Here is an 18,690-nt window from a genome sequence, read left to right as displayed (position 1 = left end):
GGGACAATTATAATTAAATCTGTTAACTGAAGCTGATTTTGGAAGGGCACATGCTGGATGCAGGTGTCTTGGCCAAAAGAAATGGTCACTTTAAATGATTATTTGCAAAGAGACTGAGTTAACCTTTCATTTATCATTTTTATGACATTATTGTATGATATTATACATGTGCTCTCTTTCACTATGCCACCAGCTTTTTGACTCTGTCCCTAAAAAAAAACAAAAAAAAACAAAAAAAAAAAAAACAAAAAAATAAGAATAGCACATTTTTTATGTTTAAAGTTTCCTACTCCCATCCTTGAACAACAAATACACATCTGCACACACACACACAAATCCAAGAAATATTCATACAAGCCATATTTTTACAAAAATAAAAATAAAAACTCCAGCTTTTAGTATATTCTGTATGGTATGAAAATAGAAGTTGATACAATCCACAAGCACAACCAGAAAACGATTCCTGTTGTCTGAAGTAGTGTTTTTCTCACCCCCTATACTTTGTGTGTAAGTGTTTGTGAAGCGTTTATGCTGATGGAATTGTATGGCTGCAGCCGCAGTGCTCCAAAGTAAGATTGTATTCTCCGTGGGAGTCCGAACAAAGAGCTGCAGATCAGCAGTGCTTTGCTGAATATCTTGTAACCATTAAGACTGCGGAGAAAAAAATGGCTTTTTGATGGGAACAAAAAGATTGAATAAAAATGGTCATTTTTCAGAAAGAGTATTGCATATCCAAGTTTTTTGGATGGGATGTTTTATGGAGTGGAGCCTGTGCTCGCACTACAAAGCATAGTGTTTGTCATGGAAATAAGGTGGATTATAGTTTTCAGAGTTTGAGATCAGTGGCAAAATATAGGATAGTGTTTATTGTGGTTACTTAGAAAGAATGACGGATGACAACATGTGTATCAAATAACATTAAGCTTATTTTTCTTGGTAGCTTTACCATTAACCAGTGGTTTTAATCACTGAAATTTCTTGCAGCAGACCAAGAATGTTATTGCTACCAACACTTAGAGCTCTCGCGTACAGTATATGCTTTTACGACGGACTGCTTTGAGTTGACTGGTTTCTAAGTGAAACCATACAAATCCTCTGGAGAGCACAATGGGGGCTTGAGACTAAACTGTTTTTGCATTCTTCTCGGGGTGGTATTGGTGTTGGCCAACCTAAACCCAACACAGAAGATTATTCATCTGCTGCAGTTTTGAGGCTCGGGGATTGATGAGTTGTTCCCAGCGGTCTGGGTCATGGAGTATTTTGTTTTTCATAAAGTGACAATAAATCCTTTCAGGGCAAGTAATAAAGCTATTTAGAATCATGCAGATGCAGTATAGGAACAAAACACCAGACCGAAAAAGTCCTCAACATGCTGTTTCAGGATTTGATACCAATAATTTTGCTGTCACAGAAGAAGCAAGGATTCATGAATTATAAAGTCATTGGGTGTCCTGACATCATGGAACACATTATAAAATATATATATATGCACAACCTCACAGTTAATAGCAAAAACAAACCCGTGTTAAAGTATCCGTAAACATTACCGGGTGACATAGGTAGGACTGTAAAAACTGCCCGGCAGGGCTCATGAAACGAGCCCAGAAATGTGACAGAATCTCTGCTGGTACAAATGTGCCGTCAGCACCATCAATCAAGTGGTGCCACTCTGCCCCGAGGCAAACCACAGTGGCATCAAACCAAGAAGGACACAGAGTGGAAAGCTCACTTTAAAACACACACCCAACAAAACAGACTGCGGCCTGCTGCTGTAAATCACACGGACACCAAAGAGCTTTGAAGATTTTTTTATTTATTTTTTTAAACGGAATGTGTGAGTTATAACAAATAAACATATAAATAACTATGGCATTTTTCAGAGCAGTAACTACACACAAGGGATCGTGTTGGGAAATTCAATGGTTATTATAAACATGCTGTATCATATTATTACTGTGAGGAAATTATCTCTATTTTGGATAACAATAAAAATGTTGCCATGTTGTAATTGCTGCTATTGTGTGACTTCTCTGTGTGCCAAATGCCGTACGCTGAATGGAGGTAATACGGAAGCAGGATTGGACTTTAAGGGGGGAAAAAAAGTTTACATTCACATATGATACTTCATGCAAGCGTTTCCTCTCCTTCATGTTGAACTACCATGCTTTGATTTATTGCTCCCACAGTCAGGGTGATAAAACATTGTCCAACGTAGTGCTGAGTGAAAAGAATGCCATAAACAGCTGAGAGGAAGCTTAGAAAAGAGTATTTAAATCATAACCTCTGGAATTTAGTTTCTCTTTTTCTTTATTGTTGCCACATCACAAATCTCCTTTCTGTGCCATCATGGTCGCAGTCTTAATAACAAGTTAGGTGTTTAAACTATCACACAAAATGCAGCAAACCATCATTTAAACAATAAACGGCTACATCGTCTATGTAATGTCCAAGAAACGACTCCTGTTCATCTTCCCACCTTTACTGTTACGTGCTGCTCTAACTGCTGTGCATATATACTGGCCTCTTAATTACACACACCTGCAAAATCTATTGCAATTCAGAGCACCAGCTCTGAAACTATAATTACTAATAGTTTAAAATCCATAATTATAATCTTATAGTTGATATATAAAGGTGACAAGTAAAGGTGTTGCACTGGACTAGGTGTTTTGTGTCCTCTATTTTGTCATTACTGAGCATAATGCCAGGCATTATTTACTATGCAAAAATATGGAACTGCATTACAATTAATTGTGTAGCTGTAACTGTGGCCACCGAGTTTAACCTCCTGAGACGTTGTGTCCTCATATGGAAACGCTGCATTTTGGCTTTTCTGCTACTTATACTTCATTCTTCTCAATAAAATGTTTTTACTCTGTTAAACAATGGTGACTTTTCGGTTATGCTGTCAGGTTGAATCTACTCCACAATGACACATAATGTGTATCTGAGAAACTTATACCACGTTGCTGCACTCTGTGCTGCACCCTTGCTCCGCTGTTTACCGCACTGCTGGTTGTCTAGCTGCTGTTTATGTTTGTAAATGTATGTCTTTTCATACTTTCCACCTTTGTGCCTGCTGGTCGTTGTTTAACCTTTGCTTTTGTGCCATGCAATCTACTATCAAAGAACCGTCTATCCTTATATGTTTAAATAAAATTCATAGGTTCGATTGTGATCCCGAATGGGAAATGCATCCACACATCCTCTGTGTTGACAGGATGTTGAACTTCCACAATAAGAATATCATAAAAAGTTTTCTAGTAGCTACGTTTGACCTCAGCCCTCATTGTATAAAGCGCCTCTGACAAAGAACGGTATGATTGTTCCTGTCTCAGGTGCTTCATAGTTGTGTCTGACACACATTTGATATTCCATCCACACTTCTTCATTCTGCACCAGTTTCAATTTTTTCTCTCTGGACCCATTTACAGTGCCCCCAGTAGGGCAGTTTCTCTCCGTGGGGTCACTCTCTCTTGGACTGGCCTTCATGAAAACAACTGTCAATATGTTAATACGAAACACTCAGAGCCATTGTGGACTCACTCAGTTATCTTTCTTATTTCTACTATGTGCCACATAAGCAATGTCCACTCCTAGAAGCTGCTGCAGAGAAGTTTTTGCATTGCAACAGACTGCTTTGCTTTTATAGACTTTCAACTATAATTTCATAGAGTTTATTAATAAAACATTGCATTTGCATAGTATTTTAAAGGTCCTAGTTAAAAGGTCATTTCTGCCCATGCTACACTGAACTTTTACAGACAAAATGAAACGTCCACTGGGTAACTGCTCTGCAGATTTCAGATTCATCTCATGAGGTGCATACAAGATCTGTCAATACAATCTAATTTCCTTTGTTTGTAGCTATGGCTCTAGAGAATACTCACAGGTTTAAAGACAAACACAAGAGCAGTAACCTGCCTCTTGTAGGCCACTGCATCCACCAGAGTGTTGCATTTGTGTTGTTTTTAGGATATTTGACTCTTCCCTTTAACTTCGAGGTCTGTAGAAATTGTTGATACGTTTCCAAGGACTCCTGGAGTAAGACAGACGTAGCTGCAAGGTTTTTCTAAAGCTGTTTCCATTGGCCTGTGTTTACCTGACATTTGGATTGACAGCAGAGTGATTGGAAATATCCACCATTCACTGCCGTGAGCTCCTGAGTGCACGGAAAGTGCTTTTGTAGTCTGGCTGTAATGGGCCAAGTTTGAATTGAAGGTTGGGAGAAATAGCCTCACTGCAGTCGCGCACTGTGAGGAACTGACACACCACAAATAATACTGAGAAGTGGGGTCCTGATAGCATCACAGCCACAGAGCAGATACAATAGCATGCAGACTCTCATTTCAATGCACTTTCACAATGTTGTAATACGCACAATCAGACGGAGGGGAAGAAATCCAGTCAAATACAACCTCAGATTCTGTCTCAAATGTGTTTTATCCCCAAGTAAATGACACAAAAACTTCCTATTTCCATATGCATCGTGGGAGAATTCAGAATCGGAATTTCACATATCATCGCCTTAAAGAGTAGAGTAAATCTCTTCCCTAAATTTTAAAATATGTATAAGCTAATCTAGCATTCTGACTCAGTACAAACCATCAGTTGTATTAGTTCAGTCCCAGCAGGCCACTAACTGAGTTTTTAGTCAAAATCCACCCTTTTGTTACTTTGCATGATGAGAAATTAAAAACCTTGTACACACAAAAATATTATATTCCTAAGTTATGGCACCAGCAAAGATAATAGTGGTTTGGTCGATTAAATTAGAGTCACTTTTTGATTGATTAACATTTTGATACTTGTGTTGTTCATCTTTTATTTCCATGGGTCCTTATATGTGTGTATGTGCATAAATGTGTGAGCAGGGAAATATTTGTCTGTGTGCTTTGCTGACTGATTTTAACTGCATCTTACTGTTTTTTATCTGCCCGGAAACTGCAGATGGAAATTAACTGGTAGCTAAATCGGATACAAACCATGCGATTCGTGTATTTTGTACATGGTCGCTGAAACTAATGAAAAGAAACCCAAACACCTGATATTTGCATTAGCTCGATTGCTTCTAAATGTGTGACTTCACAGCAGCCATCTCTAATGTTTTCTTGCAAAATGGTAGGCTGATCTGCAGGACCTGTGGTCCCATGATCTGTGACAAATGACAGAACATTAGCCACATTGGGACGTAACAAATATGGTTTTAGTACACCCTTTTTAAGCAACTTTATAAAATCTTCCTTCTTTAACAGGGAGAGGAATATTGCAAGTTTCACTTCACTACATTTGTCAAACAGTTGTAGTTACTTTTCAGATTACAGTTTGTAATATTTTATCTGTGTCCCATTTCTTTTTAATAAGAGGTGAACTTGCTGGTGTGTTTCCGGTCATTGTCCTGTTGCATAACCCAAGTGTATTGTACTTCATGGCACAAACTGATGGTTGGAAATTCTCCTTCCGGATTTTCTGGTAGAGAGCAAAATTCATGGTTCCATCAATTACGACAAGTGTTCCAGGTCCTGAAACTGCAAAGCAGCCCCAGACCATCGTATTACCACCACCGTGTGTGACTGCTTTTTACGGAAGCGTAGAGCTGCCACCCAGGCAATAGAAAAATACAGCTATATCACAATATAACTTGAAAACTTTATTGTTCTAACAATATACTTTTCATGTTAGTACAATATACTTTTCACATTTGAACAACATAATATCACGTATTACAATGTACATAATTATCACGTTATAACAAAAAAAACTTTCACGTTCTTACAATATAAATATAATGTGAATAACATGAATGTGATAATTATGTCAATTGTAATAACGTGATTTTATGTTGTTGAAACGTGAAAAGTATATGGTTAGAACAATAAACTTTTCGCGTTATAACGTGATATAGCTCTATTTTTCTTTTGCCTGGGTGGCAGCTCTACGCTTCCGTAGCTTTTATCAAATGCTATGTTAGATTTACGCCATGTGTAACAGGACACAAACCTTCCAAAAATGTCAACTTTTGTAATGTCAGTCCCTAGAATATGTTCCCAAAATTGCCTTGAGGAGCATCAAGATGTTTTTTTGGCAAATGTGAAACAAGTCTTCGTGGTTTTCTCCTTGAAACTTTCAGATAAATACCATTTTTGCCCAGTCTCCCTCTTATTGTTGAACACTGAAGTTGACCTGACTCAGGCAAGTCAGGTTTGCTGTCCTTCAGATGTTGTTCTAGGTTCTTTTGTGACCTCCTGTATGAGTCACCAATGCGATTTTAGAGTAATTTCCTGGAAAGGTTCACCACTGTTCCAAGGTTTCTGAGTTTGTGGATAGTGGTTGTAACCGTGGTTCTCAAGAGTCGCAAAGTCTTAGGCTTTGCATAGATGTCAATTACTTTGTTTAGATTGCGGCATGGTGTGTTGCTTTTTTGAGATATTTTTGCCTACTACTCACAGTACTTAAAGTAAAGGATATGAATACTCACTATTGATCACTGATGAACAGGTGATCTGGTGGAGAACAGCTGTAGGTGGCAGACAGAGCTCTTGAACTATAGTTAAGATCATACAGAGAGCGTGACTGCCATGCTTTGGACTAAAACAGGGTTAACAACAATGTAAATACAACCCTCAGTGCCACCAACACAGTCCAGCTGAAAATGCATACCAAACAGGAAAAGAAGCCAACAAAGGATGACTGACGTGTCGGCTGACAAATAATAACAAGGTAAAACAAACCAGCAGCCAATCATTTTATGTGGAACGGCGGGATTTCCTGTATGTGACGCAAATGCTCCCAGTCAACAGCGGAGGCCCCACCCTTTGTGTTACCTACCGCCCGTCAATCAAAATAGAAAAAATCAGACACTTATCACTAATTTCCACGCGTATACAATCGGTGTAATCTGTTGATCATGTCCGGTGGCTTGTGACTATCAAGACTCTCCGTTTTAGGACAAGTCACGCAATGACTGGTACGTAATATCCATTATTTTTCACCCACGCATGCTAACGAGCTATCTCGGGCATCCTCTGGCTAAATTAGCTCGCTAGCAGGCTAGTGGGGATTCTCGATGGTGATAGTGCTAATCATCGCCGGCTAAGTTGGCAGCAGCGGCTAACGCAGTGCTCGATAGCTTAGCTGTCTAGATTAGCTTGTGTAGGACACATCACTGTTTAGCCTTCATTTAACTAATCAGTGCTACAGCCCCGTTAAATGGAGGTTTGTGATATTAGTAACAGCGGATGTAGTTGTCGGTTTAGTGGCTAACTGTACTTTAACGTGGGTGTGAGTCACAGGTTTGTTTAGCTAACGTTAGCTTCGGCTGTTCCCACAGTAAATGTTTTTCACTTCACAGCCCCAGAACAGCCAATGAAAGCGGATGATATGGCTGCCTTAGACGTGGACAGCAGTAAGAGCGACTTTTTGCAGCAGGAGGAAGGCAGGGGCAATCAGGTAAGATTTTTCTACTGTATCGTGGTTCTCGTCATAGGTCTTGCCTGCGGTTTTAGTAACAAGAGAGTTTGCATTACATATTTGAAACCAGGTGGGGGTTATTATTGTACCCTGATTTGAACTTCTCAAGCAACACTTCCTCCCAAGCTGCTTACAAATCCCGCCTCCTTCGCTAGATTTGATGGGACAGACTCCATTCAGACCCAAGCCTTATTTTTTAGGTGGTGTCCACGGTTTTGTCTGAGGGGCACTGAACAAGACAGCCATTTAACCAGTACATTCACTTCTTAGCATCAGTCACATTTTCTGTGTGGTTCAGACTGATGTCCACACACTTTATTCCTTTTAAACCTGCCCCTTTTGAGCCAGAGACTTGGTCATCACCCTTCGACCTGCTAGACAAGCTGACCCAACCTACACTGAGGTTGGGTCACTATATTCAGAGGTGGACAGCAGTACTGTCTGATGTAGTGAGCCAGCACCTCTGCTATATCTGATTCTATTTTAGCAGAAGGAAAGGTTTTGGTCACACCTGAGCAAAACTGTTGGTTGGACAGTAAATAAGCAGGTTCGGGTTACTTCATTTGTCCTCTTAGGTAGATTTGGTCGGCAGTAGTCAGTTACCCATCCCTACATGTGTATTTTCAATACAAACAACAGATAATCGTAGAAAAGATTAGGGGGGGAAAATTTGTATCAAAGCTATGATTTGTTTATGTGACTAATAGCTGCTGGAACAAAGCTGCTCTTTAGGCCTGAAACCTTCGTCTAGAAGGAGGAAACTGAAACACGATATGCAAAGGGTGCAAGTCGTTGAGTAAAACTAAACCAACCAACCAGCGTAACCATCGTGTGTACTGGGATGTTGGGTTCAGCTGTGGCTCACCAATCAGGCTCTTAGACCATTTAACAGTTTGAGTTCTTTACGACTCAATATCCAAACCATAGCATCAGGGTACGGGCTAAAACAGAGCCAATAAAAGCACAGTCAAATTATGGTTTTATCGTTGTGGAAGTGAGCAAGCCATCTCAAACATGACAGGCTCTGGTGCCCTTTTTTACAAACAGCTCCACCATTTGCTTCAAAGTCCAGCTTTGAATCAATAAACAGACATTTGTTTGACGTATTTGTAGTTATAAACTGAATTAAGTAAACTAAATACTCCCTAATTCACAATGGGTCACGCCACTTGTTTTATTTGACAGGGATTTGTTTTGGTTTGGTTTAGACCTATGCCCTTCCTGATTCCTGAAAAGGATTTGTACCCATTTTACCCATGGCTCACTGATATATCATGGCAGGTTCATAGTCTATAGTATAATATTGCAATGTACACAGTCAGACAGAGGAAACTGATACCAATTCTGTGTCAATGTCTTTTATTCGCAAAGTTAATAATACAAAAACATCTTATTCCCATATTCATCATGGGAGAATTCAACATCAGGATTTTACTTATCATTACCTTGATGAGCAGAGTCAATCTCTTTTTCCTGCTCCATGTAAGCCATCAGTTATACTAATGCTAACTCAGTTTTTATTCCATTTCATGCCTTTTGTTATTTTTCCAAGCTGAAAAATAAATTCCACGATTCCTGAGTTTTGATATAAGAACTGGTACTGGGGAAGAAGATGTTGGTTTGGTGTATTAAATGGCAAAATAATTATCTGCTTAATAATTTTAAACATAAGATACACTGGCAACATCTGCACATTTATTAAAACAATTGATCAACATGACAAATAAAGGGACATGAGATGTATTTAGTTAGATAATATTTTTAATTCATAAATGAGCTCGAGCAGTGGCAGATTATCTAAAAGGCTATTTTAATACCTCTCCTTTTACTGTAGCCTAATGTAAGGGTAGTTTGATCACATTTAGCATAATGGTTGTCTTTTTGTAAGTCATTGCAAATTCACCTTCACAGCCCAAGGTCAAGTTAAAGTGTTTAGGAAACAAGGTTTGTTTTTTTAAACTATTCCTGTGTTAAACTAAGGTTGACTATAGCTTCTGTTTTACAACGGGATAAAGACAGGCCGTCCATTTTTCAATGTAGTTTTCAGTCTCTCATCTTAGCCTGTTGTTTTACACTTTAATCTGTTGTTAATGAAACTTCAACATCAATCAATCAGAGAAAAAGCTCTCCAACACCTTAAGATGAGCTGATAGACATTAGTTTTAATAAGCTTTAGTGTTTTAATTTTTCTGTAAATGTCTGTTTAATTTACTTCCATCACTCGGTCAGGATTTCAGGTTCTTGTTTTGTTAGGTCAGTACTGAAGACTTAACTGAAATAGACATACAAGCCTGCATGTATTTTTGTTGCTCAATTTCATTTATTCTTTGATGATATCAGTATGAGCTCTGAAATTTGTGAAGTAAGTTTGCAGTTTTTGGTTTTCATATTTTCATAAGAGAAAGTTGTTTCGCTATGTTCGGTTTCTGTTTCTAGCTGGTCCGAGGTTATTGATGTATTATGCATAGTATTGCTAAATATTTCTTTTATTAAAAACAAATGTGACCAAAACACTGCTGAGAATCAGCCATGTCTGCTTGAAGCAAGGCGTGCACCAATTCCATGCATTCACTTTAAAAACAAATCCAGCAGAGACAATGTATTATAAATACAACCTCAGCTCGTTACAGCTCGGATGAGAAAATCTCATATAAGAGATGTTTGATGCAGTCAACACAAACAACGACATGCCCATTCACTCAATTGAACTGTAGTGGAAAAACCTGGCGTGGATCAAACAATGAAATAAGACAACCAAGTACAGTTAGGTGTAGGGATGGGTATTGATAAGATTTTAACGATTCCGATTCCATTTTCGATTCTGTTTAATGATTCGATTCTTTATTGATTCTCTTATCGATTCTTCTTTTTAAAAAAGGAGAACACTAAAGTCGATTAGCTTAGAACTGTGTTTTATATCTTCTCTTTGAACAAGATAGAAATTTCGGAGTAACATGGCCTTACAAACCCAACAGTGAGATCTTAAGAGATCCACAGCCTACGGCTCTTCAATGGGGTGTCACAGGGTCCCCAGGAAAAAAAATGTAAATGTAAAATAATAAAATAAATATTCTCCTGTAGCAATAACAAAGTTTAACATAAATTATTCTGTAGCAATTACACAAGAATATCCAGTAATGTCCCTGCCTACAATTAAACACATTCACTTACCAAAGTGAAATCGGGGCATCTGCTGTGGCAAATGGGTGCAAACCTTTGACCACAAACTTAGTCACTGCTCGGTGACATTCGTCTATCCTGGCCTGAAAGGAGACGCTACCGGTAGACTGCAGCGAGAACTGCCAGCATCTGAGCCAGCCAGACTCTGTCTGTCTCATCATGGTCACCTAAATGCACAGTAATGGCAGGTTTTGTAATAAGGCAGATCGCGCTAACATAATATGCACTGTTAGTTGATTATTTACCTGCCGCATTAACGGGAGAGGACGTGCAGAGGACGTGTTGCCACTGCTGCTGGGTTGAGATTCACGAGTCCGGAGCGGAATTAAAAACACGACATTCATTTATGGTCATCGCGTGTTTTGTGAGCAAATGCTTTTGCATATTCGTAGTGTTTCCTCCCTTAAATGAAATATCTACTTTGCAAGTATTGCAAGTTGCCCTGTTGTCATCCGTTCTCGTAAAGTATAACCAAACTTTTGAGCATTTGAGCCGCTTACGCACCGTGTTTCCGGCCAGGTAAGCGACGCTCCGCAACGTGGTGACGTCATTCGGGGCGACTGGAATCGATAAGAGAATCGTTTGCAAAAATGGCAAATAATTCCAAGGAATTGAAACAGTGAGAACCGGTTCTCAACAAGAACCGGGTTTCGATACCCATCCCTAGTTAGGTGTGTTGTCCATATAGCATCGATGCAGGACACTGATAACATTGGGTAGATTGACTAGCGCTTGCATCTTCGAGGTTTGTGGTTCGACTCTCCTAGTCAGCTGTGGCGTTTGCGTGTTCTCCCTGTGCCTGTGTGGGTTTCCTACACATGTGTCAGCTTCAGTCTTGTTAGGTAATCAGTGATTCTAAATTGGCGGTGGATGTGAGGGAAATAAAGTGCTTGAAGTGTTGTATGAATGTAGAGAGCTTTGAGTGGTCACTAAGACTAGAAAAGTAATAGTTAGATGCCAGTATATCATCTATTATTGGAGTCAATGCTACAGTGCTAATAAAAGACAAAGGGAATCAGCTTAGTTACATTAGCATGAATAGGAATGGCAGACAGACCTCTAAATTTCAGCCAAACAAAAGAATTTTGGTCATTTAGCAAATGCAGGTTTTTATTTTCATACAGTCATCTTTGTACCTTAAAAGATGAATATAACTAGAGTTCTGAATCTACTTTTTAAATGTGTTTTATTTTATGTGATTTGTTTTCTTTCTCAGATCTCACATCCATCTACGCAGCTTACTGGGACAGAGAAATGGGAGGTGTTAACCCCCACAACAGCAGCAAAAGATGAGTCTGGAATAGTACAGATCCAAAGTCAAGGGATATTAACGTCAAATGGGCAGTATGTTCTTCCTATCCAGAACTTACAGGGTCAGCCAATCTTTGTGACGTCAGGAACGGACGACTCCTCTGCCAATTCAGTGCCTAACATTCAGTACCAAGTAATTCCTCAGATTCAAACAGCAGATGGACAGCTGAGCTTCTCCACGGCCAGTGTGGAAGGACCAACCCTGACTCAGGATGCTACGGGACACATTCAGATCTTGCCTGATGGTAGCCAGAGTCTCAGTGTGACATCAACTGCAAACATCCTTAACAACAACCAGAACCTCATTTCACAGACTGCTAACATCCAGCAGATCCAGGGGGTTTCTATTGGCAGCTCCACCTTCAACAACCAGGGCCAGGTTGTTACTAATGTGCCTGTGGGTTTGCCCGGGAACATTACCTTTGTTCCTGTTAACAGCGTAGACTTGGACTCCCTTGGCTTGTCTGGTGCTCAAACTATAGCAACAGGGGTCACTGCTGATGGCCAGCTAATTATGGCAAGTCAGCCTGTGGATGGCTCTGAGAGTCTGGCTAAGACAGATGACCACCTCTCACAGACACTACCAGTAAATGACTCGAATGCAAATCCTGAGATATTTGTGCCAACGTCTTCCTCTCTACACGTTACAGCAAGCGAAGCAGGTCTGCTAACCCAGAACACTTCATTACCATCAGTGGCTACGGAGCAAGCCAACTCAAGTTCTAGTCTCCAAGAAGGCTTCGTCCAGCAAAATCAGGAGCTAAATGTCCATGCGTCATCAGCTCAGCCAATCATCCAGCTGCAGCAGGTTCCTGTTCAGACCACCAACGGACAGGTGGTGCAGTCAGTGGCGGCAGGTGGGCAGAGTCTGCAAAATGTGCAACTGATCAACCCGGGAACCTTCATCATCCAAGCTCAGACAGTTACGCCATCAGGTCAGATACAGTGGCAGACCTTTCAAGTGCAAGGAGTGCAGAACCTCCAGAATCTCCAGCTGCCCACCACACCGCCCCAGCAGATAACTCTTGCTCCAGTCCAGACCCTGTCCCTGGGTAACATCAGCACAGGACAGATCCCCAACCTGCAGACAGTCACAGTCAATTCAGTGGCCCAGCAGGAAGGAGACACCGATCACCCTGCAGGTATAGTAGCTCTTCATATTGTCACAATACACTCGGGAGAAGAAAGATTTTGACCAATTTGTCCTTTTGTGGCATCTGTACATGTACCTTATTGGTATTTATCTCCTTTTTATGTTAGCTTAAATGCATCTTTTCAGAGTGGGACAAATTAGACCTTTGCTGTTGTTATTAGTGCGTGAACTTTTTTGCTCTCTGACAATTTTTAATGTAGTCGAACCCACCTACGAGTAAAGGTCTAATCAGCAATGGAACTTAAAACACATGTTAGACTGTCCGAGGCTCTTTTTAAAGGTTTTAAAGTCAAAATGCTCTTTCATTATTTTACATCCCATAATTATATTCTAATTCTCTTTAAGTTTCTTGCATATTTACTTTTAAATCTAGCCCGTTTAGCAGCTTCCAGAAAGGTCTTCCATGTGCAAATTACTTGTAAATTGCTATAATGTATTCAGTTACTAATTATACTAATGCAATGAAGGTCAGTGGAATTTGTTCTTGGTGCTCGGAGTAGACAATCCAGTGACGTCTTTGTATTTGTTTTACTTATTTATTCATAATATATTTATATAATAATCCATGTAACTTTTAGATTATGAGTTGTTGCTTAAAAGCACACTTGGAAATATCAACGTTGGTAATGGCTGGATTCCATTTAGATGCTTTTGTTTCAAGATCCTAAAGTTGTGCACGTGAAACATCGTCGTGTTTATGGGGACACAGGAATAACATTAAACAATTACACCAGTGCGTTTTCTCCAATGACCGCTCTGGTCCATATTGACATGATAGCATCCAACAGTTTCGGCAGATTTCACATCATAATGTGAATTTTCCATTCCCAGAGGTGCTGTATTGGGCTGAGATCTGGTGACTTGTGTAGGACATTTGAGTACCAAGAGCTCATTGTCATGTTCAAGAAACCGGTTTGAGATTAGCAAATTATCCTGGACATAGTCAGCAAAAATCCTCCTGTAGGGTGTGTTGTTTAAACAATGCTCAGTTGGTACAACGTGGCCCAAAGTGTGCCAAGAAAATATGGCCCACACCATTACACCAGCAGCAGCAGCCTGAACTTTTAATACAAGGCGGTCTGCATGCCTAAATGCACTGATTTGCCCCCATGTGTTTCCATTAAAGAGCAGTTAAACAGGTGGACCTAATAAAGTGGCCAGTGAACGTAGTCTGCTTAGTCTCATCAACACTCATTGTTTACGTCCTCAAAACGTCTTTGTGTTTCAACTTTATATGTAATTATTGCTGTCATAACATTGTGATGAAATTTCTGATTGTAGCAAAGTCCATCCACCCATTTTCTGTCACTCATGTGGGCCAAAAAGTCCACAGGGTACGCTTAATTAGTCATCAGAATTCTCACTGATACATTAAGTCTGCTGCCTTGCTGTCAATCACACACAGTTACAAAGCAGCTCTCACTGTTCAGGCTTTTTGGCCAGTTATAACTGAAGACTGTTAATATTAATTTTTAGATATTCAGATCAAGGAAGAGCCAGACTCTGGAGAATGGCAGCTTAGCACTGATTCTACCCTGAACACGAGCGATCTGTCCCACCTCCGAGTCAGACTGGTGGATGAGGAGGATCAGCTTGGCCAAGAGGGCAAGAGGCTGCGCAGAGTGGCATGTACCTGCCCTAATTGCAGAGAGTCGGGTGGCAGGTGAGTAATCTTGACCTTTGTTTCTTTTGTTTCTCTCATCTATGTATCAGTATCTTTAATGTCAGTGCCTGTGTTTCGCAGAGGATCTAGCATGGGGAAAAAGAAGCAGCACATCTGCCACATCGCGGGCTGTGGGAAAGTATACGGAAAGACATCGCACCTGCGAGCACACCTGCGCTGGCATTCAGGGGAGCGACCTTTTGTTTGCAGCTGGATGTTCTGTGGGAAGAGGTTCACACGCAGCGATGAGCTGCAGAGGCACAGGAGAACACACACAGGTGCCCTTTTTTTTGCTCCCTTGATGTTTGCACATCAGGAAAACATCCATAAAATCAGTAAAATATGTTAATTTGTGCCCTGCAAAGCGTGAGTCACCTAAGAAATAACAGCGTTTGTCCCCCTCTGGATTTAAAATGTCAGGTTAGGATTGAAGACCATTGTGAGAAAAACACACATAGCTAGATTCACTGGCTTGGAGGGAATCTTAAAATGTGCTTTAAACAGTTTGTCCTGCAGTTGAAGGATCTGTTAACAACAGTGAAACTTTACAACAATAGTGAGCTGAATGTTTATTGTTTTGATTTTTAGTCATGATTCATGAAATGCAGGAAGTATGAGTGTATGTATGAGAATTCCAGATAAATCTACTGCCACAACGTTAATGGCAGGACAGACCTTTGATAGCAATATCACCACTTGGTCATACTGTTATCTTTGCATATCGCTGGCAGAGCGAGGCCTCTGACAAGACGGGCTAAAGTAGCCTTTTATTACGCTGTCAGCTGCAGGATATGAACAGTTAGCATTCACAGTTAACATTTCAAGAGGATGTTCGATGATTGTAGGCTTCTAATTGGTAATAATTGTAATCAGCTGTATAGCGTCAATTTGTCATTTCTGTCAGTGACAGACTGGCTTTAGGAAACTAATTCAGATTAAACATTGGACCCAGGTCATACAGCGTTCAGTAACAGCACACAATAAAACTATTAAGAATGTGCATGTCGCTGGCAGTTCTGCCTTTTGTTATTTTTGTGTGTTCCATCTATTCATGGATCAATCAATTTGAACTTTGCTTGGCACTTTTTTTTTTTAACTTCTTGTGATCTGGTGATAGACGACATGCTTAACCCTCTCCAAATGAATTCAGCATCAAACTATCTTTGAAACTGTTTCCTCTCTCTCTCTCTCTGGCAGGAGAGAAGAAGTTTGTCTGCCCAGAATGTTCCAAGCGCTTCATGCGGAGCGACCACCTGGCGAAGCACATTAAAACTCATCAGAACAAAAAAGGCGTGAACTCTGGCAGCGCCGTGGTGGCCTCGATGGAATCCGCAGGGTCCTCAGACAGTATCATCACCACGGCAGGCGCCACCCTCATCCTCACCAACATCCAGCAGGGCTCCAGCAACGCCCAGGACATCCTAGCCAACGCAGAGATCCCACTCCAGCTCGTCGCCACAGTAGCGGCCAGCGAAGTCATGGAGTGATTTACACTCCGCTTATGAACTTCTGCGACCTCCCTCATACTGTATACTCCTACCTGCATTTTTATTCACGTTTTGAAGGAAAAAACTAAAATTATAAATATATAAATATATATATTTTAACACAGAAATAGTCAGTCCGTGTCCATCCTCAGCGCATACTGAGAGAAAACAAGCAAAGATGGAAAAAGACATTGCAGTAAACACACAAGGAAATGCCTTATTTTGTACAATATTGTGTAGTTGAAAAATGTAGGATTCCACTTTCTTTTAAAATTTACTTATTTGTTAATAATGTGATTTTCATGAAAATGATTGGTAAGTTGAGCAGTTTCTTCTCTCCTCACCTTTTGTTGATGGTGTATTTTGATGATGTCCTTCATAATAGGCAAGCCCCCCCCCCCAATATTCCTGTGTGCAAAGACTAAATCTCACAGCAGAGCTAATTTTATCCAGCTGAAACAAAGTTATTGTTTATGCCCATGCAAATTTTACATTTTTTAAATTATTATTGTTATTATTATGCATTCTTGTTTCCTTCCAGTCTGCTTGCAAAGCCCTCCTTCCTCCCTTTTTAATGAGTTTCCTTAAGCCTGCTACATTTTGCAGGTGAAAATGGAAAAACAATCAAATTTTTTTGTATTTTAATTCCTCTTAACATTTACTCTTGATATGATACACATTATTTGCATATGAAATATTTTGACTGAAGAGCCATTTATATTGGGCTTTACATAAACGACGCGTTTGCGCCATTGAAGGTTCAGAACATTTCAAATGGCTCCATTATATGTAATTCATGTGTTTTTTGGGGGGGTTTGTAGAAAAAAGAAAAAAAAATCCTTTTTGGAGGATTTCCAAATGAAAATATGTTGTAATATTAAGAAAAAAAAAGCCATTTTTCTGGAGGTAATTGCCAAATTGAAAACCAAACTCAGGGTGACTCGTGACTGTGTGATGTAAGTAAAGGTAAATTACCCCTGTAGCTTCTCGGGCCATAGCGGGATGTTGTGGGAACATTTGTTTTTGTTTTTGATGGACGGAAAAGCTGAGGCCAATGAAGCTGTCATCATGTTACCTATTTGATCCTATCATGTCAGCTGTGCTTTATATTATAATTTCTCTTTTCATAGCACCCACCTGTTCATGTTAGGAAGTTTTCACCAGGATCTGGCTCTATCGGTCCTATCGCGCACTTGAAAAATGTCTGTATTACTAAAAAGTGGTACTCTTTTAAACGTCACTGCTCTCAACACTTTAATCTTGTTCAGATTTTGTATAAAAATATTTTGTGTTTCCCAGCAAACTGTCTGTTATACCCACTGTCAGTAAATGTGCATTGCTTTTTTTTTTTTTCTTCTCGTGTTGTATTTCTTTATCTGCATGTTACATTCCCCTGTAGTGGGTTATCCATTTATGTCTCTTATTTCTTTCTTCTACTGCCACCTCCCAAACTGCTTAACTATTAAATTGAATACACATACACACTGAACATTAAATTTACTTGTTTCATATTTATTCTTTAGTTTTTTCCCCTATTTTGAGACCTTCCTCTTCAAGAGAGATTAAAATGCCATCTGAGTCAAATAGCAAGAAACGCATGAAGAAGAATCTTCATATTCTGTGCTAAACACTGAAGGTTTATCCTCACTCCAGTCTTCTGTATAAATATGTCAATATAGCATCAATATAAATGTTTCTGTTATACTTGAATGCTCTTTATTTTTTGATTTCTTCATTTTTTTTTAATGTATCTTGGTTGTACCATGTCTGCTGTCTGAGGGCAGTTTGATATTTAATACTAAAACAACTAAACGTGAGACCAGTTTGAATTTTTTTCTTTTCCCCCAAAGACGCATCAGCTCTTTGCAAAGCGCATACTGTGGGTTAGTAGTCCAGTAGATGTCACTACAGCCAAGGGATGAGGACGGGAGGTACGTTTGACCCCTTGACCTTCCCCGTGTAGCTGCAGCTAAGATGAAGACAGAAGTCTCCGAGGCCAATGAGAAGTGCAGACCCCACAATTAACCGCAAGTTAATGTCACACAGAAATGTCAGGAACATATTCTGCTGCTGGAGAACCAACTGCTGTCTCGTGACTTTGAACAAACCCTGCAGAGAGGCACGAGACGTAACAGCTGCTCTGCCTCCGACTTCAAAATGTGCACGCCATTTCCTGACGCTAATTTATTAATATTTTGATTAACCTCGGATCTGACACGTGCCGCATCACTATCTTTAACTCGTCCACTAAATGGGACATTTTGCTAATTAGGTAGTGTTTCTATTTTGTTCTATAACATTAGACTCAAGTCTGCAGAATCAGGGAGTTGGTTACATATTATAGCCTACCTGGTTTTAGTACCTGTGAACATAATTAAAGTGGTAGTCTATGAAAAGCTTTATCTGGTAAATCTGAGTGGAAAGCA

At 39.9% G+C, this 18,690-nt stretch overlaps 1 protein-coding gene across 1 annotated transcript; it reads left to right on the top strand.

Annotated features, from left to right (window-relative positions):
* Window positions 1–6,773: 6,773 nt before the first annotated feature.
* Window positions 6,774–18,071, top strand: sp3a (sp3a transcription factor). The gene is made up of 6 exons (XM_080901991.1): window positions 6,774–6,967; window positions 7,352–7,449; window positions 11,867–13,103; window positions 14,591–14,777; window positions 14,859–15,055; window positions 15,975–18,071. Exons 1-6 carry the CDS (start codon window positions 6,961–6,963, stop codon window positions 16,262–16,264), a joined length of 2,016 nt encoding a protein of 671 aa, XP_080758117.1. The 5' UTR covers window positions 6,774–6,960; the 3' UTR covers window positions 16,265–18,071.
* Window positions 18,072–18,690: the final 619 nt, after the last annotated feature.

This window comes from Rhamphochromis sp. 'chilingali' (assembly GCF_963969265.1).
Source record: "Rhamphochromis sp. 'chilingali' genome assembly, chromosome: 14".
Taxonomy (NCBI): Eukaryota; Metazoa; Chordata; class Actinopteri; order Cichliformes; family Cichlidae; genus Rhamphochromis; species Rhamphochromis sp. 'chilingali'.
This window is presented reverse-complemented; position numbering and strand designations above follow the sequence as displayed.

Coding starts and splice junctions, on each gene's coding strand:
- sp3a (XM_080901991.1), top strand. Junction 7,450..11,866: donor AGGAAGGCAGGGGCAATCAG/GTAAGATTTTTC, acceptor TTTCTTTCTCAG/ATCTCACATCCATCTACGCA. Junction 15,056..15,974: donor GCACAGGAGAACACACACAG/GTGCCCTTTTTT, acceptor TCTCTCTGGCAG/GAGAGAAGAAGTTTGTCTGC.